Source organism: Crotalus tigris, unplaced genomic scaffold (assembly GCF_016545835.1).
Source record: "Crotalus tigris isolate CLP2741 ecotype Arizona unplaced genomic scaffold, ASM1654583v1 scf7180000018371.15429387391:27106975, whole genome shotgun sequence".
Classification (NCBI taxonomy): domain Eukaryota; kingdom Metazoa; phylum Chordata; class Lepidosauria; order Squamata; family Viperidae; genus Crotalus; species Crotalus tigris.
In genome coordinates, this window is record NW_024096970.1 from 7,089,719 (window position 1) to 7,102,203 (window position 12,485).

The 12,485-nt window shown below is 36.3% G+C and overlaps 1 protein-coding gene across 5 annotated transcripts in view; it reads left to right on the forward strand.

Moving 5' to 3' along the window:
* Nucleotides 1–12,485, forward strand: part of SULF2 (sulfatase 2) — a 298,168-nt gene that overhangs the window by 241,847 nt on the left and 43,836 nt on the right. For all 5 annotated transcript variants that reach the window (XM_039351249.1, XM_039351250.1, XM_039351252.1 and 2 more), the window contains 3 exons: nt 715–884; nt 4,573–4,723; nt 7,556–7,731. In XM_039351249.1, the coding sequence (XP_039207183.1) occupies nt 715–884; nt 4,573–4,723; nt 7,556–7,731 (497 nt within the window). The remainder of the gene's footprint in view (nt 1–714; nt 885–4,572; nt 4,724–7,555; nt 7,732–12,485) is intronic.

The following is a 12,485-nucleotide window of genomic DNA, read 5'->3' on the forward strand; positions in this document are numbered from 1 at the left end:
GTCACAGTTTTATATCCAGAACTCAGATTTAATATTTTTACTAAAGTAGTGAGTTTCACAGCATATGGCCTCCTGTTTTGATGGGTCCTATGAGTATAACATATTCTCTGTAATTTTAAGGTGACAAGACAGTTGTGTGTTTCGTTGTGTCATAACAGCTGTGTCAAAGCTGAAAATACCAGGGCTATACCTACTTTTCCAGCTTTCTCCAACTGTTCTGTTTTCTACAGTCCCTCCCAAACATGGCATAATAGTCCGTTTTCTTACTTTGACCCCTAGTATGCAAGTGAGGAAGAACCAAAATGGTTAAGAACCTGGTGGAAGAACAGATAGTTTTCAAGCAACATAATATATCTTCTCAGAACAATGTACTTAAGAAAATACATTTGAAGTAGAACAGTTGCATATATAAATAACTATTGATTTTCTCTTCGTTCTTAAATGATAATTTTATATTTTGATTTTGCTTCTCTTAAGTTGTACTTAAACTTATGTACCACTCCATAGTGCTTTACAGCACTCTCTAAATGGTTTTTAGAGTCAGCATATTGCCTCCAACAATCTGGATTGTCATTTTGCCGAAGAATGGAAGGATGGAAAGTTTAGTTAACCCCAAGCCATGTCAGGATCAAACTCCAGACTATGGGCAGAGTTAGACTGCAATACTATATTGTAACCACTGTTGTGATCCTTATCTTCATTTCATTCTTTCAGGACTATCTGACTGACTTGATCACCAATGACAGTATTAGCTTTTTCCGAATTTCAAAGAAGATGTATCCCCATCGGCCAGTTTTGATGGTTCTTAGTCATGCAGCCCCACATGGTCCAGAAGATTCAGCCCCTCACTATTCTCATCTCTTCCCCAATGCTTCCCAACACATGTAAGTAAACAAAAACAATACACAGCAATTTTATGCAACTCCAGAATAAAGTAATTAATATTTATTATAAATTAAATACATTTTGGGGAAATAATTAACAGATTATTTATATCTTGTCATTACTTTATCCTGACTGCAAAAAACAGAATAGCTCAGTATATTTTCCAAACTCTGTAATTATTTGCTGTTCGAGTATAATGTGTAGTTATGCAAAGTTTCCTTTTTGGTGTGGCAGAAATATTGTCAAGGACTGAAAAGTAATTGGGATAAATAGATACATAGGTTAACAATAGATAATAGGATAGGGCTGAGATTTAAATTGTATTATTTAAGTATGGTTATCTAGACGTCAGGCCTATTGACCACAGACAGACTTGGTTTGCAAATACATTAACCTACAAACCATCAAATCAAAGTTACCCAAATAAAGCTTAAAATGTGCAAATCTGTCTTTAACTGGTTAGGTGTGTTGGGTAAACACAGCAATAGAAATTTGCCCCTACTAATTGCATATATTGTTTTTATTTTGTAGATGAGGTACAGTATGTAAGTGTGTGTGTGTTATTTGGAAGATATAATGTTTTAATAAAGAGATACAGATTCAAAATTCCAATAAAGAATTCACTGAAATATTGGAAGGGAGGAAATATGTAAGTGCATATGTGATTTCTTAAAGAATATTGAAAGGTTAACTATTTTGCTGAAAGAAACCATTACAATATGTAAAGTCATAACTTTAATATAAAAATAAATCCTCATTTCAATTTCTACATGAAGTTTTATTTAGATTACACAAATAGTTTCTTGAGTTCTCTAAAAATCTTTTTCCACCATAGCTGGATAGGTTTTATAAGACACATAGAACTGCAGATGTAAACTGTATAGTTTGGCTGCTTCTCCAAGGTCAAATATAGAGGATTTGCAGAGCAAAGGATTTCTTCCCAATCTTATCACTTCAATGATGGATTTGAAGTGGTTATTTTTGTTCAAATTCCAAAGTCGTTATATGTTGTGTATTTAAAAATAACATGGACAATTCTTTTAAGCATAAGAGGGTTGCATTTGTAGTAATCAAAGAAGATTGTAGACTTTGGATGAATTAAGCAGCGGGAGGCTTCAGATGAGCCAGGAAATCACAAAGGATATAGGAAAAGGAATTTACCAAGTGTTTTAGATTCATTCAGGGCATTACATAGCAACAGTTTCCATAACCATCAGCATTTTCAAAGCAACGCTGTTGTTATCCTGTCTCAATAACATTCTGAAATCATAGGGAACATTAGCCATGTAGGAGAATAATAAGCAACCTTTTCTCCTTGAAAAAATAAACCTCCCTTCCTTTTCTCTGAACACTATCTGAATCAGAAAACCTATATCAAAGCATTCCATTTGCTGAAACACCATTAAACAAATTTCTAAGCCCATTCAGGATGCTGGAAAACCAGAGACTAATTTTAACCTATTCTAAACATTTTTCCTATCGCCTCTATTCAAACAAATAAATGCATAGGATATTTGCATGTAATCCTGATATATTAGTAAAGCTCAGGCTTTCAAGATACATAAAAATAGCACCTGGAGTCATAGTCATTACAAGTGTTGACTGCTTCTTTCCAGAAATCTGGGCTTAGAAAAATTGGAAGACTCAGCATTTATTCCTCTATGTCTTTTTCAGGCATGCCTGCACAAAGTCCTAGGGAGTTCACCAGGACTGCTTAAACTATTTAGACTTGACGTCCTTGATGTTCAGCCAGGATAGTCTCCAATATTCCACTGTGCCAGGCATCCAAACTTCTTTCCAGCTTCCTCTTCCAGATGTACCTGTCTTCTTTCTTGCTTTTGTCATTGGGTAGGATGCAAATTTTGCTAAGCATTTAGGGAGAATCATTACATGGTACTTGTGCAAGCTGGAGGTAATGGAAATTACACAGTTTAAAGGATTAGAACATGGCTTACAAAAGCTCATTCAAGTCTGGCTTACTTTGCAATAAAAATAAGAATTTAATATAGCTTGTTTTCATGGTAACTACTTATGGAGTCATATTGAAATTCTGCTAAATATTCAACTGCCAAATATTGTTAAGAGAGTTTGTAAATTGGATCCAAAAGCAGACTGGCACCCAATCCATCTCACACACCAAAGGTGTCACATGCACTGTTCTGTGGGTGCCCAGAATTGCGCTGTGCATTCTCATTTTCTACCACTGAAGCTTCTAGATACTTTTCAAGGGTAGCCCCATGTAGAGCATGTTGCAGTAGTCCAAATATCACTTGCATCCTACTTTCCTTTCTCAAGGAGAGCAGAATTATATTTTAAAAAACAGGCTTTCTGATTGACCCTTTTCCTCTGTGACAGTAGTAGTCATCCTGTAGGTGCATGAGGGCCTGGGTATTGGACTCATTTCAAAATCTTTCTGTGGGAAATCAGTTCAGGCCATTGGTTGAAAAGAAAACAGAACATACATGTCCATAGCTATAGAGAGAATAGTTTTTCTCTGGCTTCCTAGACTAGAGTATCAGGAGGAGGGAAGGGACAACCGAGGAAGAGTGGCAACATGCTACCATAGCTTATTTCAATAACCTAGTGCAGTGATGGCGAACCTTTTAGAGACTGGGTGCCCAAACTGCAACCCAAAACCCACTTATGCATCATTGAGTGCTGGGTGGGCGTGGCCCATTGGGTGGGCATGGCTGCGGTGGTAATGGCAGACTGGGTGGGACTAAAAAGTTCAATCAATCAATTCCAACTTTGCAAGATCTTTTTTTTTTTCTGTGAGAAGTTGAAATTGACTGACTGAACCTTTTTTTTTTTTTTTTTTTTGCACATAGAGGTGGAGGCCTAAAGCGATAAGGTTTTATAAAACCCAGCTGAAGGCCTAGGACTGTGGTGATGGTGCGCGTGCCCACAGAGAGGGCTCTGAGTGTCGCCTCTGGCACCCGTGCCATAGGTTGCCACCACTGGCCTAGTGTTCTAGTGTTCTTTCCTTTGGGGTTACTCTCCTGATCTGGTCTTTCTCATAGGGCTGACAATAACTGTTGCTCATGAGAGAAAGATAACAAAAAAGCATTGCATTGCTACTATTGTCAAGAGCATTGCATTGCTACTATTCAAATTCCACTCCTTTTTTCTATGACCTGCAATACTACATGCACACTGCAAAGGAACAGAACTTGTCTGGCAACATTGCTTTCATTATTTTGACTAAATAATTTGTCATAATTATAAGGAATCACCTGTGTGGGAGGTGGGCAGCCATATAAATTTGTACAATAAATAAATGTTTTTCCTGCTTGCCCTCACAAATTACCCCTGAAAGTAATAGAAAATTCAATAGAAAGATTGTTTCCCACCTCTGCCCAATAGCACAAGGATATTTTTATTTATTTTATCATATTTATAGATCATATTTAATTACCTCCCATCTCCCTGACAGAGTGACTCTAGATGGTAAACAAATACTGTAGAAATGAGGAACTTTTTTAGGAATGAATATCTACGAGGATTTGAAACTGGAGTTTAAAAATTTCAGCTGATGCTGAACTGAATCTCCATTCTATATTGAATGTTGACATGTTGTTTTTGCAAGCCTTTTGCAAGTCACAATGTGTTCTCCAAAATATTGACATATTAGGGGGGGCGGCATACTATGTTTATTTTATTGGCTGTTAATTATTTCTGTCTCTCTAGCACACCCAGTTATAATTATGCTCCAAACCCAGACAAACACTGGATAATGAGATATACAGGTCCTATGAAGCCTATTCACATGGAATTCACCAATATGCTACAGCAGAAACGACTTCAGACACTCATGTCTGTGGATGATTCTATGGAGGCGGTAAGATTAACAATCTCAGTCCTCAAATCTTAATTTTAGGCCCTAAGTTCCTGGATCATTCAAGAAGCAAGTGAAGTTTTGAGAAACTAATCCAAGGTTTACACAACTGTAGAAATTCAAGTTTCTTCTTTTGGTTTATAAGGTTGCATTGGTCTAGGAAGAACAGAGGCACTAAATTATAAAACTGTTACAATAGCAAATATTTCCTAGTATCCATTATAATTGTAGTCAGAGATACACATAAAAATGGAATAAGAAAAGTAGTCTGCATTGGTGCTCTGAAATTTAATAGCACTTGATCAGTATTTCAGTCCTTTTAGATGAAATGGCAGGAAATAAAAGGTGTTTTGATATTGATATATGTTGAGTAGAGGTTATTCAACAAACATCTGGAAATATCCCTAATTAATTAAATCTGGAAGTTAGACTATTTCTTACAATTATATTCATAGTCACACAGACACAAGTGAAGAGATCCAATCAGCAGAGGCTCTTGAACAGGAGAAAGGGATGCTATTTCTTCTAGTTTCCTGAAATAGTTCTAGAGGAAGCCATTGTGGGGGGAAAGGGTGAAGTTTCTTAACTTCCTTGCTCTAGAAATGAGGAAAACTGGCCTTGCACTTCAAAGCCTTTAAATACTTTTTTTTCTAAACAATACATTAACGATATGTTAACAATACATAGGAGTTTTTTTTTTCTGAAGCTCTATGTAGGAAGACTACAAATGTCTCAAGCAGTGTGTGAATTGAGATAGACGTTCACTTGTGGGAGTTCTCAAGTCCTCTTGTTGCCAGAGAGGAATTACAAAGAGTTGATCTACTCACTACTCATTCTCCATTCTGACATGGTTGCCAGCTCCAGTTTTAGCAGAGCCATCTTCAGTTGGAAGCCTTAGTTGGTATCTTCTGTGAAAATTGATGCTCTTATTCTCAAGTTTATAAAGCTGCCAGATAAACATGGAGGAAAAAACAATTTACTGCTGCTTATTTGACCTTCTTATAATTTGTTTTAGATTAAGTATAACACAGTATTCCATGACAGTGAAGATTAGGATTACATTGAGGCTAATTGTGATTACATTATCACTGATTTGTTCTAGAATGTTATAATCTTTGTTAATGCTACTGTATTTAAGAAAATAGTAGTCTTGCAATTTATCATAGTGGCTATTCTGCTTGAAAATAATCCCTAGTAAATTTGTTGACATAAAATACATACTTATAAATAAGGATGAGACATTTTAAAATCCTATCAGTCAGGCAGACTTAACCTTCTGTTTTATCACAGATGGACTCCAGAAATAGTTATGCTTTGACCTGCTTTTCTATATAAAAAAATGAAGGTATCTGGGTCATCATAAAATGTAACAGTTAGCATTCCTTGTTAGCTAAAGGAACAGTCTTTTATAAAAACAAGAAATACAGTTTGAAGGAAAACGTTTCACCTAAGATACGTTAACCAAAGCAGAATTAAGAATGCATAATTCCATAAAATGTAGTTATTGATAACAATAAATCATAACAATTTGTTCTGTGTATATTCCATCTCAGTTGAGGATAGCTGACCTTTTAAATAACCAAGCCATTATGAACTGAGAAACCATTAATCCATTTTGGACCTCAGCCCTATTATAGAATTTTGAGGACTAAAACCTCAAAAATATGTAAGACTGGGGAGAAAAAAAAACTGCTATATACTGTGATGATTATGGGAATCATACCGTTTTGTTCCTATTTTAATTATCTCTGGGTAAAATTAGGCATAGTAGAAAAGAGATTTCATATTAAGTAACATGAACCCAAATCCCTTCTATTGTTTTCAATTTCATGTAACAAGACACAGAACAGTTAACTTGCCCCCTTAAGTGTTGTTAAAGGATTTGAGAACATACTTTGGTCAAACAGAAGAGTAATCTTTGGCTTGTGCATTTCATGAACAAATTGTTTAAGTTGGCCCCTATAATTACAGTTTTATGCTTTTTCAGGTTTAGTGCATGTTCTTTTTAGTGTGTTGCATCTGCTTAATGTATAAATGTGTATTTTGATTTGGGAGGGAGTGTAAATTGTTACATGGTTTGCTAAATGACAGAATATTCTGCAGCATAATATATTAGCCTTCCATGATGTTGTATGTTCCAGAAGAGCTAGACAATAACTTGTATCATTCCCAATAGCATGCCATATGTTGTTCAAAAATTCCACAGATCCAGTAGATGAAGGCAGCTCAGAGCTTAGTCCTGAAAATATATCTTTTGCTTTCATTTATTTATTAAATTTATTTGCCATCTGTTTCACCGTGGGGCTACTCTAGAAGACTTAGAGCAGGGGTGTCAAACTGCCGGCCCGCGGGCCGGTTGCATCATACAGAGGCGTGCCCACCCCAGCTCCGGCTAATGCAAAAAAAGTTGTGATACGTCGCAACACGTCATGTGATGTGGCTAGTTTGACACCCGTGGCTTAGAGTAATAAAAGTGAAGAATAATGAAAGACGTGTAAACAGAAGCAAAATAATAGAACAATAAAGTAAACAATGACAAAGGAACAGTTATTGCCACTTTCTTCATTCTTTGTTTATAGTTTAATTTGGTTGAAAGTTTAATTGTGCAGATAGCAATGTAAGTATTTATTGCCTTGATTGTCTAACATTTTTTTTCTTTAAAGAGAACCTGCCAGAGGGGAGAAAAAAGGTAAAGAATTTTTAAGTATCAAATACTTTTAATAACAATGGAATAAATTTCCATAATAACAATGGGATTATTCTTTTTTTAGTCTAGGACATAGTGTCTATGAATATATTTATTTTATTTATGAATGTGTTTATTTTATTTTTCAGATTTATAATACATTAGTTGAAACAGGTGAACTGGAAAATACCTATGTAATATACACAGCAGACCATGGCTATCATATTGGGCAATTTGGACTGGTGAAAGGAAAATCCATGCCATATGAATTTGACATCAGAGTTCCTTTCTATATACGTGGTCCAAATGTGGAGGCTGGATCCTTGTAAGTTAATGTGCTTGGTTTCTACAGGGGAATGAGCTGAATCAACTGGTTAATTTTGCATTGAGTAATGTACTTCTGTATGAGTGCTTAGAATCAGGATAGGCACATACAAAGATTTTTGTTATGGGTTGAATGTGTTTAGGGCTTCAGTAGTCAGGAAACTCAGTAAAGAAGCTAGGAATCCTGGTAAAGATCTTCCTATTGAATATTCAAAGATCTATGAGACAGTCAGGCATCTAAATGTAATAAGGAAGAATTTGTACATGTGCCAACATTATTTCTTACTTTACTTCTTCTTGGATGTAGGATATATCTGCATAAAACTAATATTTTGCTGGCATTCAAGCAATATACAAAACATCTGTCTTTAATAAGATGAAAGGTAATATATTTCATTATTAGGTTCTCCTATCATAGATTACCTCTTTGTTATGTATCCTCTCTGAAATTCATCAACTTGCGACTATTACTTTTGTTCTATCTACTATACAGTCTTGAAGCTGCCATTCCTCTTCCCCTCGGCTTACCTTTTCATCAGGGGTTATTTTTCCAAGAGTGATATCTAGGAAAAGAAGTTGCAGCATTGTACTTTAGTTGACTTTCCTTTAGTTGATTTTCCTAGTGCCAGTTTCCCTAATTTCTGTTATAGATATGTTCTTAATAAGCTAGAAGCATGTGGAAGGAATAACAGAATTGTGGATGGTATATTTCCCCCCGGATTTTAAAACCTTTACACTGCAATATATGTCCTTAATTAAAGGATAATGTCTGAATGTGCAAAACAGAGCAGCCTTCCAGACTAATTTTCCTCTCCATCCACATAGGGATAAATGACTCAGTTTTTCATCCATTCACTTTGCACATGTTCAGTGTCAGATCTATTCATCAGATTTCATTTTTTTCCAAGCACACATTTCAGTGTTACTCAGGGCTTTTTTTGTCACAGAACGCCCAGAATGGAGTTCCGGCACCTTTTTTGGATGGAATCTTGTAGGGTAGGCAAGACGGGTTGTATGACATGTGTGAGTTCTGGCACCTTTTGTTTTTACAAAAAGAGCACTGGTGTTACTCATCTTTCTCATATTTCCAGTTAAAATGTATAGTTAGGCCAAGATGTTCAGTGAAGGTTAGAGTTTAAGTGAAGCTTGGTTTGACTGAGGTTATACTACCACAAAAGGCAGATCTATAATTTGGGAGTTCTTCTTGACCCCGGTTTCCACAGGATTTGCAGTTTATGTCTATGATAAGGAATGTTTTGCAAAAATTACTTTGCAACAGCTATCCATGATTTGGTTACAATCCATCTTGATTACTGGAAATTACAACAGGTGCAAAATGTATGTTAACCAATATTAAGTAGAAGAATCACACGATGCCTATACTGAAAGATAACCATGCTGACCAAGCCCAGTTTAACCTTTCAAGCCTTGAGGTTCTGACTTTTTAAGGCAGTGTTTCTTAATCTGCTGGCTGGGAAATTCTGGGAGTTCATTCATCTGAAAGCTACTGCAGTTGAGAAGCATTAATTTAAGGAGCCACTTCCACTATTAATTGGGCCTGGTTACTTAAATAAGGGGTGTCAAACTGCTGGTTGCATCATATGGAGGCCGTGCCCACCTCAGCTCCGGCAATGCAAAAAAAGTCGCGATACGTCACGACACATCATGTGATGTGGCGAGTTTGACACCCTTGACTTAGATCATCAGGAGAGGCCCTTTTGAAGATGCCTTTGCTTCCTAAAACTCAGTTGCCTGGTGCAGAGAAGAGGCCTTCTCCTGCATAGAGTACTCTCCCTAAGAAGGAGCATCTGGCCCCCACTTCCCTAGGTAGCAAAATGGCAAAAAAAAAAATGTTTAATTGTTTAGGATTTGTTTTAAGCCACCTTGACTGCTTATTAACAAATAATACATATCCAAATGATACCCTACCTAAGGCAATAAAATAAGGCAACAGTTCTATCTATAAAATCTCCACACTGACTATTCACAAAATTTTCAATTTAAATGAATTTCATCAGGCAATAAAACAGATCAAGAACAACAAAATAATAGTGTGCCTATAATCGGATTAAAAGATGGAGCAAGGAGACCATTGAGCAAGGAATAACATTAAAGGAAGATATGGCTAAAGGATCTGACTTCCCTTATACTACCTGGAGGACTCGAATAGGTTGGGAGTTGGAGTGCCTAAACGTCAAACCAATATGCTCAAGTGGAAGCTCTTAGTGGATAACAATATGCTATGTGAATATGGAGAGACACAGAACCCAGCCCATCTGCTGGTATGTCGGCTACTACCGATAATGACTTATTTTGGGCCGACAAAGCCAAGAAAATGGTTTCATTCTGGCAGTTTAAAGTTTGTTTTAGACATGGAAGAAGAAGACCAATATACTTCTAAGAACACTGATACTATCTCCTTAGCCAACATCTGATACTATGTATGTTATGTATAGTAAGGAATGTTATTCAGTGACTGAAACAGTACCAGCCACATTGGTAAGCAATAATTGTTCGCTGGGGAGAGGGGGAGGGAGGGAGGGAGAGAGAGAGAGCACAAGCATTGGCTTGGAATAATTTGATGAGCTTGACCTAGTCTGTTAAAACAAAGGCTTCTGACTGAGCATTTTGTGAGATCTGCCCTCTTCAGTCCAGGGACTCCAAATTCTCTGAATAATCAAATCTGATGCGAGTTATAAATCAAAATGTCTAAACAGCACCAACCTAGAGAAGGTGGGTGTAAGCAGATACGCCTCATTTTAAACAGTTGATTTAGTTTTCTAGCTTCCCTAGAGCTCTTTTTTAATCAATGTGAGAAATCTTGTACACTGAATTGCATGTTCTCTTGACTAATTCAAAATTAACAAAACCTATGTCGAGATAATTCTGACTCATACAAACATTTTAAAGTTCATAAGTTAATGGAAAGTTCACAGACATCAAGAAACCCCGTTCCCTCCCATGAAGAACTCAGATAATTAACCTGCAAACAAAATTAATGATTTTGGTCTAGGGTAAGCAAATAAGCTTATCCATCGCCTTAGGTAATCAAATTTCAGTCTAAATCCCCCAGGAAATTTGCAACCCCCATCAAATTTGTTCAAATTCCCCAACCAACAGTTTGAAAATGCCAGCATTAAGGGATTTAAAGACTCCAACACAACCTTGACTGGAGGAAGGGACAGGAATATTGTTTTCACCAATTTACCCTGCATCAGCTTTCATGCTGCTGCCAACAGTCGCCCAGTTCTTCAGATCAGCTTTCAGAAGGCACAGGAGGAAAGAGGAGTAGTAAAGATTGCCTCCTTCATGTCTTATAAAAGACATATCATGTTTGTGTGTGTGTGATGTTCTAGAACCAATTAAAGGAGCACCCATTCCTATATATTATTAACCTTGATTCTTCAGAACATCCCGAGCGTGTAGCATTTTAGAATGCTTGCCATTTACATTGCACAGGAGACTTCATTTCAGAACCTTCTTAGAATCAAAATTCATTGTTTTGTAATGCTCCCATAGGTCAATCAAAATGACCCAGTAAATCAGAGTTCATCCCATTAGAGAAAATGGTAAAAAGGGAACTTATATCCACTCAACGAGGTGATTTGTCAGATACTCAATTGGTATGCTTATTTCTATACAGAGAGAAACATCCACAGCGATATTTTTGCTAACGCCAGTTGCATCTACCTAAATTAATCGCTGACTGCCACCCACTTATCATCCCTGATTTAACAGTCATTGCTGTGGTGAGGCCTCATTACCATAGGTTCATTACTTCTATCCTGAAATGTTACACTGCATTAACTGGTAATTAAAATTGAGCTGCACTTGTCAAGCAAATAAACAAATGTATTATCTTTGGTTCTTGTCGTTGTTTGTTTTCAAATCCAGTAATTTACAAATGGATTCATTCATTGTTGCAAATTAGCATATTGCTGTCTTGCTGTGTTTCTAAGCTGGAAATTTGCAAAAGAGCAGAAAACTAACCATATGGCACTATCTTTGAATTGTAATTTCTCTCTGTAAATTATGGCAAGTATGTTCTTGTCCTCAGAAGATCCCTGTAATCATTTTTCCAAGGCTTAGTTTCTTGATTTGCACTTCTTGATGGTTTCAATAAGCATCTTAGCTGGAGCTATTGTAATGTAATGATTAAAAATGATCTATGAATCAATTCCTGTTGTTTTTAATTTTACCTCTTCCATGAACTCAACTAGGTGGCCTTGGAAAAAATGCTCTTTTTAATCTCATTTTTAACTGTCTTCCCCCCGATCTGTAATATCTATTTTTATATCTATATCTGAATTGCCCTGTAAGGGCTAGATAATCACCTTAACCTGAATGCATTGAAAACATGAGTGACAGTGTCAATATTGGTGGGAGTGGTCTTGGTAATTCCTTGATTAGGCTGTTGTTTACTGTTAGCTTATTTGTCTGAGTTGATAGTTCCAACTACCAAGATCTCTCCCACCAAGAATACTATAGTAAGCCACTAATATATAAAATGAGAACCCCACTCCATTTTAACACTGATAATGCTACCTAGTTTGGTATTGAAATGTTTGCAAGAAAACAACCAGGCTTAGAGAGCACCAAGGATCCCACAGTTCAACTCTGAATTACAAATATTCTGTTCCAAATCTATTTTTGCATAAGCTTAATACTATCCAACCATATCTTCCTTACAAAAATGGAAGAAGCAAAACCTAGTGTATCTGGATTAAGTACAACTAATAATACAGTACAAGATTT